The sequence below is a fragment of the Chanodichthys erythropterus genome, chromosome 7 (genome assembly GCF_024489055.1).
Source record: "Chanodichthys erythropterus isolate Z2021 chromosome 7, ASM2448905v1, whole genome shotgun sequence".
NCBI classification, from domain to species: Eukaryota; Metazoa; Chordata; class Actinopteri; order Cypriniformes; family Xenocyprididae; genus Chanodichthys; species Chanodichthys erythropterus.
Window position 1 is genome coordinate 36,080,684 of NC_090227.1, and position 20,800 is coordinate 36,101,483.

The 20,800-nt window shown below is 36.2% G+C and overlaps 1 protein-coding gene across 1 annotated transcript in view; it reads right to left on the reverse strand.

Moving 5' to 3' along the window:
* Positions 1-20,800, reverse strand: part of pard6a (par-6 family cell polarity regulator alpha) — a 35,004-nt gene that overhangs the window by 10,852 nt on the left and 3,352 nt on the right. The window contains exon 2 of the mRNA XM_067390396.1: positions 17,176-17,398. Within this exon, the coding sequence (XP_067246497.1) occupies positions 17,176-17,398 (223 nt within the window). The remainder of the gene's footprint in view (positions 1-17,175; positions 17,399-20,800) is intronic.

Consider the following 20,800-nt stretch of genomic DNA (forward strand, 5'->3'; position numbering starts at 1 on the left):
TCCTCAGACACAGCGCACTGGGGAAGGGTTGTGCCTTTCCCCAACACAGAAACATCTGCGTCTGCAGACAAGACAGATACTTAGTATCTAAATACACTTTGTGTCTGAAGTTCACACAGGTGTCCTAGTAAAGTAACATATTGTGTGTTAATCATATTAACTGTAGACATATAAAAGTATATATTATGTTCAAGTCTTCGTTCATTATATTGAGTATGTTTGCATTAAATAGTCTCAATGATATGCCAGATGACAATATACTATATGGTATCAATAGTACATTCATGTCAAGAACTGTTCAACAAAACCTCAATTCTTCTCAAACCAATGTCAAAATCATCATTTCCTCTCCAATTCCTTGGTGAAGTATATTATTGTAGAACAGGATAGCTTATTGACTCACTGATACTACCTCCGGGCAGTGTGTTATGCTAGTATAGGGGAGCTTATTTACCCAGCGTTAACACCTAATAATGTGGTGTTATGGCAAGGCTGGACAGCTTATTGACTGCGACCCTACATAGCACATTGGTAGGTTATTAGCAGAGTCATATATCATGCTGACTGTGGAGCTAGTGTCTCTCACCAACAGAGAATGGCTGCTGTGTGTTTGAGGTGTTGATGTGATATTGGACCTGCATTGAGAGACAATGTATGACAATATGAACAGAATTAAATTAGTTTAACATGTTATTCTGTTAGAGACAGGAAAGTTTCTCTTAATGCATACGTAAACATTTTAATCAAAATAATGTCAATTAATTAAATCATATTTAATATATAAATGTAATATACTTATATTAAATCATAAATCCTATATATACACATATTACATTTTATGTGCATGTATATATATATATATATATATATATATATATATATATATATATATATATATATATATATATATATATATATATATATATATATATATATATATATATATATATATATATATATAAATTATTGATATGCCAATTAATTAATCAATTAACTGTAAATTAAATGGCTATTATTTAAATTATTTAATTTTGTTATTTAATTTAATATATATAAATTATTAATATGCCAATTAATCAATAAATTAACTGTCAATTTAATGTTTTAAATTATTAAACAATTATTATTATTGTTATTTAATCAAATTTTTTATAGAAATGATTGAAATGTTAAGAAATTAAATTGTGTATGTATATGTGCGATATATTATACACACACATATATATATATATATATATACACTATATATATAATATACACACTATATATATATAATATACACACTATATATATATATACACACTATATATATATATACACACACACACATTTTTGTTTTAATTAATTAGCATGCCAATAATGTATATATTAAATAATAATAATAATAATTGAATATATTAATATTAAATCATAAATCCTATATATTACACACAATTAATTATATATAATTTATATAATAATGTATAATTATTTGATTTCATTTATTATATACATTATTAATATGCCAACTGATTAATAAATTAACTGTCAATTTAATGCTTTTATTAGTATATTTTATATATATATATATATATATATATATATATATATATATATATATATATATATATATATATATATATATATATATATATATATATATATATATATATATATATATATATTTATTTATTTAAGCATGCCAATAATGTATACATTAAATATAATAATAATAATAATATTTTTTAATTTAATTATTTGTACTAAATAAACATTAAATTGACATTCATAGTACAGACTCTTGTCCATTACCAAACCTCTATAAATGTGGTCTGGTCTTCAGCACGGTCCATTTGCCAGGATTCTGGACAATGTTGTCTCTTGTCTCTCTACAGGCAGGTACAAAGCACAGGTGGACAAGCTTGTCTAGATGAATAAAACAGGGCGGCAGCTGGACAACAGAGAGGACCAGACACCTGATGCTGTTAGAGGAAGGCAGGTGACACTGCCACATCACAGGGGTGTTCACATGGATCTAGATCTTATTACCTTCATGGCCTAGTGACCGAGAAGTGTCCCTTTCCATTTGTGCTATAAACAAAAAACTTTTTTAACTCTTTTACTGCTGTAAATATAATATATTTTCAGGTGAGAAGTCATATTTAAAATAATAGGTAAGTTGTTGCTTTAGAAATGAGCTTAGAGTGCATTTTAACACCTTTTCTGCTAAGTACAACACAGTACAGTAAACAAAAACAGATTCAACACACAAAACACTGCTTGTACTAATACTTCTGCTACTCAGCATTGTTCTGTTTATGTGGGCAGTGTGAATACTGTGACCTACTAATATGGGTACTGAAATTAATAGGCTCTGCTTACCACTGTGAAACAGGCTCAAATGTTATCACCTACTGTGAATGTCTGATGTAGGATGTTTGTCTAGTTCTGCATCTGTCCCATGTACTTCCACCCCATCATTCAGTGGTGTGCTTTTGGCTTTGTTTGGGCGTGGCTGTCTGAAGTTCACTGCTCTCACACACACACACACACAAATGGTACATGTGCATGGTCCTGACTGTCTGACCTCATCCTCTGTTACCACCATCTGGAGACTAACCCTTAGCCATATGGTCACCACGGCAACGGCAATCCCCACTGCCACACGTGCATAAGAGTTTAAGATCCGATCAAACTTAGGACTGAACATTGAGCCACTTACAGACACAGCCACACTTGTGCATTCATATGTTTTTGATCTCAAATAATGACATGAATTAACAGACAAATAAGAAGTCACTCGGTTAGATTTGATTTCAGCACACTCTGAGAAACACAAAGCGTTTCAACATCACTAATCCATTCATCAGGCAAATCAATGCTCACATACAAAATTCAAAAAAAGTTTCAAAAGTTTGGGGTTGATAAGATTTTTTAAAAATACTTCTGAAAGACTACTCCTATGCAAAACTATACAGTAAAACAGTAATATTGTAAAATATTATCGCAATTAACAAAAATGTTTTGTATTTGAATATATAAAAATGTAATGTATTCCTGTGATGGAAAAGCTGAATTTTCAGCATCATTACTCCAGTCTTCAGTGTCACATATGCTAATTTGGAGTTCACAAACATTTCTTATTATTATCAATTTTGAAAACAGTTTGGAAACCATTATACATTTTCAGGATACTTTGATGAATAGAAATATAAAAAACAGCATCTATTTCAAATACAAATCTTTTGTAACATTATAGATGGCTTTACTGCCAACTTAATGCATTCTTGCTGAATAAAGGAATTAAATTGATGCAAAAGAAAAAAGAAAAACTTCCGAACGGTAGCGTATATACCGCAATAAGGTGTTTTGACAATAAGAATTCATCAGTGTACCTGTGCTCTAAATCAGGCACTAATGACTATGGGACTGATGTTATTTTTTATTTTTATTTTTTTTTTTTGGGGGGGGGGATTACTTTAAAGGCTGATGAGAACTGGCTGCTAATCCCAAATGATTAGTACTGATGCACCAAGTGATTAATATTAACACACACACAAATGCTTATATATAAACACACAAATAGCTCTCATCTACGGGTTAGTTCACCAAAAAATTGTCATCATTTACAAAACATTGTGTCATCATTTTCTCACCCTCATCTGTTTTCAAACTTAAACTTTTTTCTTCCATGGAACAGAAAAGGAAGTGCTAGGCAGAATATAAAGTAACAAAAAGTAGTCTATATGACTCATGTGCTACATTCCAAGTCTTCTGTTTTGCTGGTATGTAACTAGGACCCGGGGCAAAAATGCCATAGAAAGTGACAGAAATGCCCATGTATTGAATTCCTTTTCATTCTGTTATCTAACGTAATATATTTCATAACATTATATTTTAGTCCTATCTAGTGATGAGTTTAGTGCCTCTGCAGATACCGGAATAAATATATACAGTCAAACCAAAAATTATTCAGACATTTTTTATATATTTTTACTAGTGGGTGCTGGACACTATATTTCATTTATGTAAGTGAGGGTAGCAAAATAAAGTAAACTGTGACATATTATACCCAAAAATTCTTAAAACTGATAAAAAATTTGGAACCAAAAATTATTCAGACACTTTGATCTGACCATGTTTTGCTTAAGCATTATCTGACATAATTAAGATATTTTTTTGGGAATATATATTTTAAAATCTTATTTATTCCTGTGAAGCTTCAAAGCCTCAAATTTTCAGCATCATTACTCCATTACTTCAGTCTCACATGATAATTAATCATTATTAATATTGAAAACAGTTACTTAATATTGATATACTGCTTAATATGCTTAATATATTTAAAATACTGCTTAATATTTTTGTGGAGACTGGGATAAATTTTTTCAGGATTCTTTTATGAATTGAAAGTTCAAAAGAACAGAATTTATTTGAAATATAAATCTTTTGTAACATTATAAATGTCTTCAGTGTCACTTCTGATCAATTTAATGCATTCTTGCTGAATATAAGTATCAATTCCTTTCTTTATTACTGATTACAAACTTTTGAACAGTAGAGTATTTTTACAGTACTTTCATATCTGATGTTGATTTGATTTACTAAACATCGAATGTATTCCGATGAATTGATTCAATTGTAGTATTTGCAGTGTCATTATTATATGTGCTAAGAAGAAAAAAAGCAATAAAAAAGCAATAAACAAAAGTGTACACTAAATATACACTATATAAATATATATATATACTCATATATATATGAATTCACATGCTTTTGTGATGCTTCTCCCACTTAGTTTAAAAATTGGAATGGTAAAATGAAGTTCTCCCAATCAAACAACAAGTACTTCCTTTGCTCACTTCCTCCTTGAGGGGATGAGGAAATACAGTTTCCCCTTCCAACCTTTGCTGTTTATGAGATAACACTGACATAGAAAGATCCTCTTCTCTTCTCATATGTTCTCCTGGACCATTCATGTGGTGATGCTTGCACTGCTAAAAGCTGCGCTGAATGGAAAGAATGATAAACAGCTATTCCCAGCTCTGCCGCTGACTATAGAGGAACTATATGAACGGCACGCATTCTCTCCATAATCCGCATGTCAACAGCTGGCAGGTCGAGCAAGCATTCTTTTTATTTTACACCATACCTCTCGAGCGCAGCACACACACTTATATTTATCACATTTCTGTGCTTTTTCTCACTTTTTAACATAATGCACATTTCTCTGTGAAAATAGTCTTTCTGTCAACAATTTTGCATAGTGTCTCACAAACGACCCTATAAATAAACCTATAAAAACAACATGCGTGTCATCCTGGGAGTGGTAAAGGCCACTATCAGAACCCAGTCTAACATTAGCTACAACCAGTTTGGCAAGTACGCAGTTAAAAATGGAAGCAATGTCATCTCTGTCACGGAATCTCCCTAGTGTGTCTCTCGTACTCTGTTCTTCAGTATCTTCCATTTGTATGGTTGTCACGGTGATAGTGCACCTTTGGAGCATTCCGGTCAATCCAACTCAGACCTTCCTTTGTTCTTTCATTTGTTCTTTGACTGTCTTGGCAACATACCTGTACTTGCTACTGACCTGTCGGGTAACAGTAACGCAGATGTGCACTTGAAAATCAAATGTAAACATTGGACTTATCGCCTCTCATGGATGTTTGTGCAATTTAACTTCAGTAAAGTTTAGATTTGGCTCTTAAAAAGGACTAGTTCACCCAAAATACTTCCTCTTCCTCATGTTTCTTTCTTATGTGGAACACAACAGGGGAATTTTTGAAGAATACCCCAGACTCGTTTTCAATATAAAAGTGAATGGGGAATGGGACTGTCAAGCTCCAAAAGAGAAAAAAAACAAACAAAAAAAAACTTTCCAAAAAATGGTCTGCAAGACTAAATTTCCAACTTTTCTGAAGCTATATGCTAACTTTGTGGGAGAAACCGAAGTCCCTTTCAAGGAAAGTCTGTTCACTCGGCGGCCATATTTTCAACGGCTCCGAGCAACTATTTTGTGCATCCCAAAAACTGCTTGGCGAACTCAAAATTTCAAACAAGCAACAAAATTGGACATGAACTGTCCCAAAAACATAATTTCTTATGCTCAAATACCTCATATTTTTCAGGCTAGACGAGCCAATGCGCATGTGCAGTCCTAAGTGAGAGTCTTAGGTTTCTATGGGAACCAGAGCTTCTAACGGCAGCTGCAGTGACGCAATGACTACCAATCAGCGATTAGCTCTTTTACTTAGATTCTGCCATTTTGCGTGCTGCAATTTCTCCCATTCATGAGTAATAGTAGTGAACCATCTTTCTATATCTATTGTCTTTGTAAAAACTGACCAAAATGTAAGTCATTCTTATACGAATGTCTTGATAACTACCATAGTTCTCTGCCATGGAGGTGCACTTCCATTCAAAATTTTGGGGTTGGAATTTTTTTTTTTATGTTTTAGGCTACATTAGTAAAAACAGTAACATTGTTATTATGTTATTACAATTTTAAAATAGCCGTTTTCCATTTGAATATATTTTAAAATGTAATTTACTCCTGTGATGGCAAAAGCTATATTTTCAGCATCATTACTCCAGTCTTCCGTGTCACATGACCTTTCAGAAATTAGAATGCTCTGATACGACTACCGATATCTTGTCATCCTGATTGGTCAATTTCAAATGCCATACTTAAAAGTAATGGTTTACTTTTAATAATCAAAAAATAAATAAATAAATAAATAATAATAAAGTGATCAATCCAATCTGCAAAGTTACAAAGCAGAACATGGCACAAAAGCCGCATCTGTATACTGTTTATATATGCATTGGTGGCAAGTTTTTACAATTTTACCTCATCAAATTATGATTGGTTTGTGATCGGACAAATTTAGTGACTCCCAATCGAGTCACAGAATGTGATTATCGGCCGATACCGATCTGCAGCCGATGATTTTTTTGTAACAATGTAGAAGTCTTTACTGCCACTTTTGTTTAATTTAATGCATCCTTGGTGAATAAAATTATTAATTTCTTTTACACACACTCACAAAAAACCCTTACTGACCCCAAACTTTTGAATGGTAGTGTATATCAGTAAATCACTTAAATTTGAGCCTCACAAAGCTCATCTCACTAAATCACAGAATACTTTGAATATAGCTAATGATTTATATGGACCATTTTTATTTTCTTTCTGTTCCTCACATAAAGCTAAGCTATTCTATAGGCTTGTAATATAGCACGCAATTTGTAATAGTTGGACTAGTTTTATGGTCCTTTTATGGTGTTATTTTGACCTATTTGAAGCCAGACAGCTTTGGTCACAATGAACTGTCCTTGAACGGAAAAAGATTCAACATTTCTCCTTTTGTTTTTCCATGGAAAAAAATAGCAACATAGAGATTTGGAACGACTTGAGGGTGCGAAAATAAATGACAGAACTTTCATTTGGGTCAACTTCCTTTAAATGTCCTTACAACAGGAAACAAAGACAATGTGATAAGTATGAAACAGTGTTAAAATACAAAACATGTTACAATATCTTTCTTTCCACTTGTTCTCTTTCTTTTCTTTCATGAATCTTTTCTGGATCAATTTCAAAGCACCACAGTGCAAATTGATTATTTTTGACGGTAACTGTTGGGATGTTTCCATATCATCCAAGATTTCAAAACAAAAACAGCATGGAAGGAGCATGTTACATCGACATGCCATCCAGATAACCCTGTGTACTATACATAGCGTACTCATTAAGCATAAACAAGTGCAGGCATGAACACATTCACTCACACCCTAGGGTGCAGAACAGCTGCTGAATCCTCAGATCATTGTGCACAAAATGGGCATGTGGGGAAATATCCTTCCCATTCTTCCACTTCCCGCTAAAACCAGCAATACAGCCAATGGGATTTACACCTGCCTGCCACAAATGATCTTCCTCACTTATTAGCTGAGGACACACTGCCATACACTTGACTCATTCAACCAAGATGTTTGAGAAAAGGGGGATACAAGTTATTTTGCTTCAATAGGGTTTCTGCCTATAGGCACTGTCAGTTACTAATAAGACACAGAGTTTCTCTTGAATTCAATATAGTCACACACACACACACACACACACACACACACAAATACACATTCTCCTCTGTGCACTCTTGAGGTGTGACAGCCAACAAAAAAACATCTCTAGGCTCTGGGGTCTCTCTTGAAGTGCCTGTCTTCTTATTAGCCATGTGTTCTCAGCATGGAGAGAAAACCTAGAGAGCTTCAAAAGTTGAAAAACCCAGTGCCTTTGTTATACTTCTGTTCTTCATCTTTTCTTTGAGATTTCTCTTGCCGTGTCAAGTCTGCCACTTCTTTGAAAAGGGAGTATACCATCTTCACATATATACTGCAAGTCCAGATGTATTATACATAATAATAGTAAAAATAATAAAACTTGCTTGTTGGCATGAAACTTAAATATATATTTCAGTTTGTTTGTTTCCTGGGAATCGAACCCACAACCTTCCCCAACTAATATTACAGAAAAATTAGAAGAAAACACACACACTTGCAAATAATCTCACCTCAAATAAATACAACAAAAATGTTTACTTTTTAATTTTAAAAACATGATATAAAATTTGACATTGTTAATAATAATAATCCATCTAATTCACTAACGTACTTGCTTTAAAAAAAGATCTCCTGCCTGGAAAAGGATGTCATACCTGTTTACACAATCACATGCTTCATCACTTATGGCTTTAGGGTAAACACTTCCTTCACACTGCTCAGTGAACCTTGATAAAGTATTCGAAAAATTTGATATCAAGAGTCACAGCACGGCTCATATCAAACCATGACAGATTCATAACATGGGAAATTATATATCCTACTCTGAATTCAAAATGTATAACAATAAAAATAATTTATGTTTCTCCCTATTGGCCCCCAAAAGTTGCATGGTTGTGCGTAACTGGTCCCCATCTGCTCAGGGAACACCATTATCTGTTGGGATGAATGAGTGTATGACCACTCAGTGGGATGAGCTCATACTAAAAGCCAGATCAATCTCTGTCTCAGTCTAAAAGCCCCAGTCAGAGATATGTGGATGGGGTCGAGATCTGATTAGGGACCTCTGATAATCCCACCAGCTCACGGGATACATCACGTCCTCGTGTCAATCAATCTATTCACAACCAGTTTGTTACATTTTTGGTTAGCAGAAAACACAGCTGTGTTTGTTCTCGTTTTCTGCGTTTATACTGATTGTGTTACTGGGATTGTTATAAACATTGACAAGACAATTATGTAAAGTCAAATGGATGAAAATAAATGGTGACCAGGTTTGTCAAGCTACAAAAATGACAAACAAACAAGTAATCCATATGACTTGTGAGCTATATTCCAAGTCTTCTGATGCTTCTAATGAACAGAAAGATTACTCACTGAAAATGTAAACAAATTCAAATTTGGTCACAAGAACCATTGATGTTAAACCTGGCATCTCATGGAGTACTATGCTTTGTCATCTTGCTTTTTGTCAATTATGACAATAATTCATGAAATTCAAGTGATGATAATTTATTTTTGTGTGAACTATTCCACGCCATGTAAAGCAAACCCAGCCTTTTATATTTGCAGATATCTAAATGTTCAGCAGTACAGTGGCTCTTCAGAAGGTTTTTTCAAATACACAGGCACCATTACACTGATGCATTTAAAAACACATTCCTAAGAACATGTCCTGCCAGTTGTTAGTTCTTGTTGTTCTGCTGGCACAAACATACTAACCATCAGATGCCATATATGAACATTAACCTGAAGTAAAGAGTTAAAATGCCTTAATAAATGCACTACACAATCAAATTACATCAGTATCCAACAGTATTGAATAAACTCACAGTTACAGTTATAGGGGAAGTTCATGTGAAGCACCAGGCAGTAAAATGAACTGGTGTTATCTATTAACACTGATCAGAGGGAAGTAAGGTAAGCATTTGTCACCCAGATGTTTTTATCTTGATCTGAGGAAAGTCAGAGCTGCAATAAGTAGGTAAATTAATAAAGACTAAGGTGGAAGGAGTGAAAGCAAGCTTTATGATTAAAACAATGAATACAGCAGTAAATGGGAATTGTGGGTACTCCACAAATCTAGCATACAAAGCCACATTAATGCTAGTGTAACCGCTCCAGTTCTACTTGCACCCCTCTGAGCGGGATGCAAACCGTCAGTCTCTAGTGCGCCTCTTGAGGCCAGGGGAGTGAGATTTACTTGCACAGCTCTTACTAGCTGGCCTCCGTTACACTCACCCCCCTAAACCTCACTCCCATCCAAGTCACTGCACCAATGTAACCCCTCTGGTTCTACTCGCACCGCTCCGAGCGGGATTCAAACCGTTAGTCGCTAGTGCACCTCGAGGCCAGGGGAGTGAGATTTACTTGCACAGCTCTTACTAGCTGGCCTCCGTTATACTCACCCCCCTAAACCTCACTCCCATCGAGTCACGACACCAACGTAACCCCTCTGGTTCTACTCGCACCGCTCTGAGCAGGATTCAAACCATTAGTCGCTAGTGCACCTCGAGGCCAGGGGAGTGAGATTTACTTGCACAGTTCTTACTAGCTGGCCTCCGTTACACTCACCCCCCTAAACCTCACTCCCATCCAAGTCACTGCACCAATGTAACCCCTCTGGTTCTACTCGCACCGCTCCGAGCGGGATTCAAACCATTAGTCGCTAGTGCACCTCAAGGCCAGGGGAGTGAGATTTACTTGCACAGCTCTTACTAGCTGGCCTCCGTTATACTCACCCCCCTAAACCTCACTCCCATCGAGTCACGGCACCAACGTAACCCCTCTGGTTCTACTCGCACCGCTCTGAGCAGGATTCAAACCATTAGTCGCTAGTGCACCTCGAGGCCAGGGGAGTGAGATTTACTTGCACAGTTCTTACTAGCTGGCCTCCGTTACACTCACCCCCCTAAACCTCACTCCCATCGAGTCACGGCACCAACGTTACCCCTCTGGTTCTACTCGCAGTGCTCCGAGCGGGATTCGAACCGCTCGTGCACCTCGAGGCCAGGGGAGTGAGATTTACTTGCACAGCTCTTACTAGCTGGCCTCCGTTACACTCACCCGCCTAAACTTCACTCCCATCGAGTCATGGCACCAACGTAACACCTCTGGTTCTACTCGCACCGCTCCGAGCGGGATTCAAACTGCTCGTGCACCTCGAGGCCAGGGGAGTGTGATTTACTTGCACAGCTCTTACTAGCTGGCCTCCGTTACATTCACCCCCCAAACCTCACTCCCATCCAAGTCACGGCACCAATGTAACCCCTCTGGTTCTACTTGCACCACTCTGAGCAGGATTCAAACTGTTAGTCGCTCGTGCACCTCGAGGCCAGGGGAGTGAGATTTACTTGCACAGCTCTTACTAGCTGGCCTCCGTTACACTCACCCCCCCAAAACCTCACTCCCATCCAAGTGTTACCAATGTAACCCCTCCGGTTCTACTCGCACCACTCTAAACGGGATTCAAACCGTCAGTTGCTAGTGTGCCTCTTGAGGACAGGAGAGTAAGGTTTAGTCACACAGCTCTTACAAGCTGGCCTCCATTACACTCACCCCCCTAAACTTCAATCCCACCCAGGTGACAGCACCAACGTAACCCCTCTGGTTGTACCGTTACGAGCGTCTTCGGCACATGAGGCAGGTGCACTAACAAGGACACTAAAGACCGCAGCCTATAGCGTCAGTTGCTAGTGCGCCTCTTGAGGCCAGAAGAGTGAGGTTTACTGGCACAGCTTTTTACTAGTTGGCCTCAGTTATACTAAAAGCAAACATAATTCAAAACCCAGATTTTTCTCCCATGGAGCAGATGAAGCTGTAATCGCCCACTGACAGCCCCCCCAAAACTGTTCCCGGCTGCCACAGCGATAAGCCCTCTCTGGAAATGTGGCTTTCCTCCCCCCTTTCAAATAGGGCTTGATTAAACAGATCCGCAATGAAAGACCGGCTACCAGAAATCTGCAGTAGGGTTCTTGAGTACCGGGAAGAGAGCTGGTACAAGGACAAGGGGGGCTAATCTAAAGCCGTCTTACTCTTTAAATAGAAAAATAGGCATTTACTAATACTCTTAGCTGCAAACAGTGAGCATTTCATCACCAAACTTGTCAGCATGAACAAGCACAAGACAAGACTGAGGACAACAGGGAAACACTTATCTGCATAAACAAGATGTGATCTGAAAGGCAGTGGCAGGTACTTCAAATAACATTGTTCCAACATAAATGTGAAAATTCTGTCATATTTTCTTACCGTCATGTCCTCAATATGCTCAAAATGAGAATTTATGAATATTTATGCAGCTCTGTTTTATACAATGGGAGTTCACACTACAGCTGTTAAGCTCCAAAAATGACAAAGAACCCACAAAAATGCACCACAAATGCAGTCTATGACTCGTTCGTTATAGTCCAAGTTTTCCGAACTTTTATGATAGTTTGTGTGAGGTAAAAGATCAACATTAAGTTGTGTACTGATAATGTTCCTTTTTCAGTGTTCAAATGAAAAAGCAAAAGATCTTTTCTTTTGTATTTTGATGTACATCTGTTATTGAAAAATAAATAAATGTAGTGTGCTGTTTTTTCCATTGGTTGTTGATTGGATGAAGGAAGATCTGAATGCAAATTTGCAGTCGATTGTAAGAAAGTGGACGAAAGGATTTAAGAAGTCCAGCATACATCCAGACCTGAGAGAAGTCTGTTGTTTGGCTAGAAGATATTTTAATCAAAATTAAAAATAAATAAATACATAAACATTTGCATGGATGAATCATTCACAATATGATCAATAACATGCATTTAGAAAATTGATAGGATGATTTTTCATTCCAGGCCGACCTTAAACTCAAGAACCAGATCAATGAGTCAGTGAACTTTAAACTCAAGAAACAGATAAACTAATGCATTGTTCTTTTTTCAGACCTTTTCAGCAAACCAGCTGATCCAGTTCATAAATTGCACCATATGATTTATTCACAGACTGGAGTGATTCTTTTCAAGAGAATTCTACTCATTAACTTAATGATCCAACTGCAGAATTTTGGGATGAACTGCCTTTTCTCAGTCACAAAGGATGCAATGCTGAATTGTTGGTCACTTTGGTACAGGGTGCAAATTGATATTTCTGAGCAGTTTACAGGGCAAATGTAGTTGCATGGCCTTGAAGGTACTTTAATGGACTTTCTGGCTCTGAGTGATGACTGGCTCAGACAGATATATCTCTTCAATGGCAGTGCCAGTGCTCATTGTTTCTCAGTGTGTTCAAAGTCACTTTAAGGCAAGTCAGTCCATCTTGATAACACTTCCATGCAGATATTTAGGCTAGTGAATAGTTTTTTTTCTTTTTTGGAGATAAATGAATAATTCAACAAAGATGTGCTAAACTGATTAAAAGTGACAGTAAAGAGTTTTATATTGTTACAAATTCTATTCTATTCACCAAACAAAGAATCCTAAAAAAATGGTTTCCACAGTTTCAACATGAAAATGACAATTTTAACTGTATTTTTGATCAAATGAATACAGCCTTGGTGAGCATATAAGACTAAAAATATTACCGACCAAATTTTTCAATGGTAGTGTAGGTGATAGGTATACAAGTTAAGCTCCTATCTACTTCCATGAAGAAAGTGTAAAATCGCTAGAAATTTCTAAAAGTCATTTTCTTACAAGAGTTCTGTCCTCCTCATACTGTAATGCTGCAGAGGTGGCTGTTTTCATGGTTGATGCATGTGGTTTCAAACATCAACTAAGGCAATAATCCCTGTGCTTGCAATGGCAAGCCACACATATTTGGTTGGTTGTTATGTCAACTTTAGTGATTTGTTCTCATACTCAGGAAATTACATTACGCATATAACTCCATATGTATACAGTAAACAGGCAGTATTAGTGTAATTAACAACAATTAATTAATAGCAACAACTCTGATTTATCATGCAAGGGTGTGCATGAAGGCATGTTTTTTAAAACCGAACAAATATGGAGTTATCACTATGTACACATAATGAGGTCTATCTGTTATGCAAATTATGATTACATAATACATTATTGCTGTCTTTTTCCCCCTCACAAATCACATTCATAAGAGGCTACAGAAGCCAAAGTGGTGGAAACCACTGCAGGATGTAAACACCTTATCCTTTCCTTCCAGATTTTCTCTCGCTCTCTTTTATGTCTTACCACACAGTACAGATTTCTCATTAGCCATGTCAAACAAGAGGCAACCCTCCACACACACACACACACACACACACACACACACACACTGATGCCTTCTAATCTGAAACAACTAGTCTGTCCTAAAATAACTCACTTTTTTACTAGTTCATTCCAAAAACATTGCTTCCTGAAGTAATCCACAGTTATGCTACATTCTCTATATTTGATGTTCTCATCCAGCCATCCAATAGCTGTATATATTATATATATAGCTTATTGATATGCTGAAAACAATTGGTGTAGAAGCATGTTTTACTCATGAAGACATATATAATGTTACAAAACATGCATTTCAAATAAATGCAGTTCTTTTGATCTTTCTATTCATCAAAGAATCCTGAAAAAAAGGTTTCTTGAGCACCAAAATAGCATATTAGACTGATTTCTGAAGGATCATCATGTGACACTGAAGAAGATGATGCTGAAAATTTAGATTTGCCATCAGATCACATGTTGAGTAATATGATTCATGATTTTAGTTAACAAATAGGAGTATAGCACTTTTAGACCTATACTGTAAACCCCAATGCTCAAAATATTTAACTGGTTTGAGTAGGACAAACTTAAATTAAATGAATTAGTTCAGTCAAATCAACTTTAATGAGTATTTAGCACTTTCTTTTTCTTTCAAGTTCACAGAACTGACATATTTTAAGTAAACTGAACTGTTTCATTGTTTTGAGTTTCATTAACTTATTTCTTTTAATTCAGACAAACTGAAGTTTAACTGAAACTGACCTGGGATTTCTATTTCCCAGCATGCTTTGCCCATAGAACTTGAAAGGGAGAGTAAATGCTAAAATGTTATATAATGTTTTTTTGTTTTTGTGCAAGATTAATGTTAAGTGGGAGATTTAGTAGTGATTAATGTTTTGTTATGCTAATTTAGAAGAGCTTCTGTGGGGTTTAGAGAGTTATCATCATGGTGACAAGTGGAACATGCGGCTTGGTGCTTTATATTGCAGTACTCATTCAGCAAGCGCTATACCATGCTATTGTTAACATGTTAGCAATTTAGCAAGTTAGCATTTTCTGAATTAGCTTGTTATAGCTAGCTAAGTTTACACTAATAAAAATGTTTACATTGAGGTTACATGGTAATTTAAAGTTAAATGTATGAATACTCAAATATTTCAAGTTAAGAACATATAAAATATAGGATTACAAAATAAAAATCTGCCAGTTCTGCTTGAATTTCTTAACTTAAAAATTGAGGCTACTGATTGCCTAATTTTTTGTTTGTTTTGCCAACTTATTGGAGTTGACAGTGTATGTAACACATTTTACCATGTTTACACCCTCATAATTCCACAGATTTCCCTTAAAATCAGTACAGAAAATGCAAAAAAGCCTGCAGATTCCATCTGGCCCTATACTAATCATCTATAGCTGTAAGAGCTAGTTGAAACTTGATGTTCAAATAATACAATTTTCACATAACTAACATGCAATTTTAGATTCATTAATCTGATCTAATCCCTTTGCTAAATAAAATAGTTCCTTTTTGAGTCTTTTAAAACCAGGAACAATGGCACTCAGTTTCTTTCAAAGTGGATTAGAAAGAGTGGCGTAAACAAACAGAACAATGGAATAAAGGAAGGATGATTTGACATAGGGAAAACATTCCTAATAGAATTAGAGAAACATTTCCTCATTGCAGCGGTTCAAATTTAATAAAACTCATTGAGGCATTTAGAGTGATGAAGAAACGGGAGGGAGAGTGAGAGGGTTATGAAGATGACAGGAAGAGAATAAAGACAAGGAGGGACAGGAAAGAAAGAGAGAGAGAGCGAGAGATGAGGGTGTGGGCTCATCACTCCTCCGCACCGCTATCAGACTCAGCACCTCGGGGCTGGCGCAGTGCCATCGCAACCATGAAACCGAGATGGGCCCCGACTGGCACCATCTAATGCTGACGCCCACCCATCATAACATCTCATCATAGCCCATAACTGTCCTCATCCTTATGCTCAACATTACACTGCTGGAATTACTTTTTATTCCCTCTGGAGTCAAATATGGATAATGACATATGACAGCAAAAAATATATATGATTTAATGTCTAACTCTCTCTTACACACAAACACCAACATGCATCAGCTATGCTGCACACATATCCGTGTGCAAAAAATGCATTTCATTATTAAAAACCCTGGTTTGACCTTGTTAAGAAGAATGTTAAAAGTGAAGTGTGTGATTTCTGCACTGCCAGAGCACCAAATTGCAAAAATAATATTTTCAAGCAAGTTTCAAACACTCAAACTCCATTTTGGACACATTCAATTGATCCAAAGTGACAGTAAAGAGTTTTATAATGTAACAAAAAACAAATTAGAAATTCTATTTCAAATAAATTCTGTTCTTTTGAGCTTTCTATTCATTACGGTTTCCACAAAATATTAAGCAGCACAACTGTTTTCAACTGTGATAATAATAGGAAATATTTCTTGATCACCAAATCAGCATATTAGAATGATTTCTGAAGGATCATGTGACACTGAAGACTGGAGTAATGATGCTGAAAATTCAGCTTTGCCATAACAGGAATAAATTATGTTTTAAAATAGAAAACATTTGTTTTAAATTGTAATAACATTTCACAGTATTACTGATTTAACTTTAGTTTTTTTATTAAATGCAGCTTTGGTGAGCATAAGAGACATGTTTCAAAAACAATAAAAATCTTACTGATCCTAAACTTAGTTTTAAACTCATTCACATGATCACATTCAGGTGTTCATTGGTTCAGGTTCACCGCCCCGCCCCAAACTGACACAATTGGTTTAGCCAATCTTGTTATGATCAACCAAACAAACCGATTTCAATTCTGTTTGGAGAATTGACACGCTTCGCCTTTAAGCTTCAAAACAATATCAACCAATGACCTCTTTGCAATGTACACAAAGTTTAGCGACTCACCTCTCCTTTGAATGATAATTCGAAGCAGCGGATTGGCAGAGGACAATGCTTTGTGGAAGTTGTCATCATTGTTAATTGGAAGAAGATCTCCATGGATGTCGGCATATCCCAGCAGCACGTCCACTCCGGGGATTCGGTGAATGGTTTGAAGCAGTTGGTAGAATTCCTGGAAACCCCCAGCTCCCTTCTTCTTCAGGGCAAACCTTCGGTACTCCGCCTCAAACTGCAGGACAAACATAATCATGTTAAATTATATCAATAAACACAAAATAGGCTCTTAATGCACAGCACTTAGCTTGGGAGATCAATTATGACAGATCACGACCCTGTAAGATTTGCTTGAAATTTTAGAAAAAAATTGTATTAAAAACAATTCCGATTTCTGGAAAGATTTTCCCATCTAAACTGATTGTATATTTACATGACAACAATGCACTAAAAACGGAAAAGTTTCTCAAGTGTGTTTTTTGCGTACAGGTCCGCGAAAACGACTAAAAACGCTGTATTATGCTGCCAGGCCAGTAGTTGGCGATGTCACTTTGTAAAGAAATGTGTTTATAGACTGAACACGTAATACGCATGCGCATAATGTCACCGTTTTTTGCAGTTTACACAGAGACGATAACTGTATCGTTTGCACTTTCAACCCCTTTTTCAAAAGTTTGCATTTTCAGGACGCCATTGTCATTTAAATGAATAGCCAAAAATCCATACAAAGATTTAGTTGAAAATGGTTTAGTGTAAATGGCCACTTAGACAGTATGACAACAGAGAAGTATGTCTGAATTCATAGTATTCGAAAAAAAAAAAAAAATAGGCGAAAAGTCCCCGAATGACCTACTACTTCCGGTGAGATACCGAATTACGCATTCAATGGACATTTTACTATCCCATGAGGCCACGGTAGAGGATTTATGAATGGAGGCGAAGCGACATAACTGACGCTGGTAGGTCATGTGACAGTAACAACATGGCGGATGTAGTATGTCCGGATTACATTCATACTACCCACATTCATAGAACATACTTTATTAACAGTCGCAAATTAAGTTTGAATTCAAATGTAGTACCTATTCAGACAGTACATGATTTCGGATGCACCGAGTAACTTGGGCCTGCAGACACTTTCAGTGTCAGTTCTTGGTACCAATTTTACTTCCTCCTGCAGCTGCAGAGTTGTTTGATGTGCACTTGCAGCTCTGAGGAAGCCATTAAGGTAAAAAAAAGAGCAGTGAGGAACAAAGGGAGGGTCAATCTAATCAAGTGCTACAGATAAAGAGAAAGATGAGAACAATGGCATTAAAAAGCTGAGCTTCTCCAGACCACACACACTCTGAGTGGATGGGGAATTCATCTCAAGAGCTCAGCTGAACATATTGGACAAAATCTGTCAGATTGCTCAGTTTATGAGGAGGAATTGCATCTGGGCCAAAGATTTTCTCCTATATCCACTGAGAATAACTTTCATATGGAGATGGAGAATGCCAGTCCAAAACACGCAAGGTCATATTGTAGCTCATTTGAATAAGGAGTCATTCAGTAGGTCAGAGGGTGTGTTCTTTAAGATGCCATGTTCCCATTCACAACAATAAAACCAAAGGCTTTTTTCTGTGGTAGATAAGAATGAAGGACATTGTTTCTTACAGGCAGTGGGTGTGTTAAATTTGACTATATAGAAATGCACAGAATTCTTTTAGATGTGATCAGGGACTGAAATTTGTTTAATCTTTTCTCTTTTTTTATACCATTGTGTTGAAGTTGTCAAATTACTACTTTCACAGTCCAATCAGTTCATGATGGATAAAATCAGGTCTTACTTTTTTCCTTGTTGAATATCCTCAGAAATATATGTTCTGATTACAGAAGTAAAATATTTATCTCCCAATTGGCAATAAAATGATTTTTACTTTTCCCTCACACGTTGCGTAACATATTTGAATATATTCATCATCCCACTTGAAAACATTTCCATCACCTCCCCCTTTATAACAAGCATTAACTCCTTTGAAATAATTGCCTTTGTACCAAAATGACATTTTAGCTATTATTCTATAATAATCTTATTTTTCAACAAATTGAGGTCAGAAAAAATCATTCATTTGAGCTGTTATGTGGGATCACCACAGTAACCATAGCAATACAGATAAAAAGGCCATACCTGTCATACTTTACCAATGTAAAAATAAAGGGCCTCTTGGAAAAAAAGACATCACTATGAATTGTTCAACACAAACCTCAATATTCACTAAAAATGCCTTTGCTATGAGTAAGTGATAGATAATATGAGACAGGATCACATTAAGAGCTGGAAAAGTAGAAAAGAAAACAATTCTTACCAATTTCCTCTCAGGAAGAAAAGAGTGTCACCAAACACATTGCGCTGCCCGTTATGAAAACCAAAACCTCATGCAGGAGGATTCAAGTGATTAAATTAGCCAGTTAAAACAAAAATAATAATAATAAAAAACACACTATATTACATCCAGGCCAGGAATCCTACTAGACGGCCCCTCTGTTTACTATTCTCATCTTTCACACACATCTATGCACTGCCCGCCTAACATTTCTTAAGGATGGAGGGATAATAAAACATATCCTACTCTGTTTGGCAGATTGTGGTCGAGGTTTTCCAATAAGTATACTGGGCACACTGACAACAAACAACTCCAATACACCAGAGGCCAACAATAAGTGGTCTTTGTCTTTAGTAATAATAAGAGGCCATGAGGTAAGTAATAAAATACATGAAATATTTTAAATATCAAAACAAGAGTAGTTCATGTTGCCTGTTGATATTCATTCATGCACCATCAGATGTAATCTACTAAAGATGGTTTCCTCCCATAAATGAGGCTTGTTTACACATCTGTATGGCCTGAGATATCAACAGACATTGTTTATCATAATGACATTTTAATTGAGAATTACTATTAAACAACAGCTGGTCTTCTAAAACAGTGGGTCTCAACTAGGGGCCAGGGCCCACTAGGGGGCCTCGGTAAACTTCCAAAGGGTTTCGTAAACTTTGTTCATCTTCAGAACACAAATTAGGATATTTTTGATGAAATCCGAGAGGTATATGACTCGTTCATAGACAGCAATATAATCAACACAGAAAGGTACTAAAGAATTTGTTAAAACAGTCAATGTGACTATAGTGGTTAAAACTTAATTGTATGGAGCGACAAGAATACTTTTTGTGCACAAAAACAAAATGAAAATAACGACTTTATTCAACAATCTCTTCTCTTCCCTGTCATTATCCATACGCAGGTGACGCAGTAAGCAGTGAAGGCTTCAGTGTTTACGTCTGAATGCCGGCTCAGTATTGGCCAAAGCTGATCACATGAGCAGCACGTCATGTGTGTGATGCTGACGCAGGAGCCGGCCAATAATGAGTCGGCATTCTGACGTAGAACCTGGAAGTGCTGGACGTAAACTACGTATGAGAGTGACACAGAAGAGAAGATATTGTTATTAAAGTTGTTATTTTTGTTTCGTTTGAGCACAAAAAGTATTCTTGTTGCTTAATCAAATTAAGGTTGAACCACTGTAGTCAAATCGATGGTTTTATGATGTCTTTAATACCTCTATAGACCTTGAAAGTGTTGATTATATTGCTGTC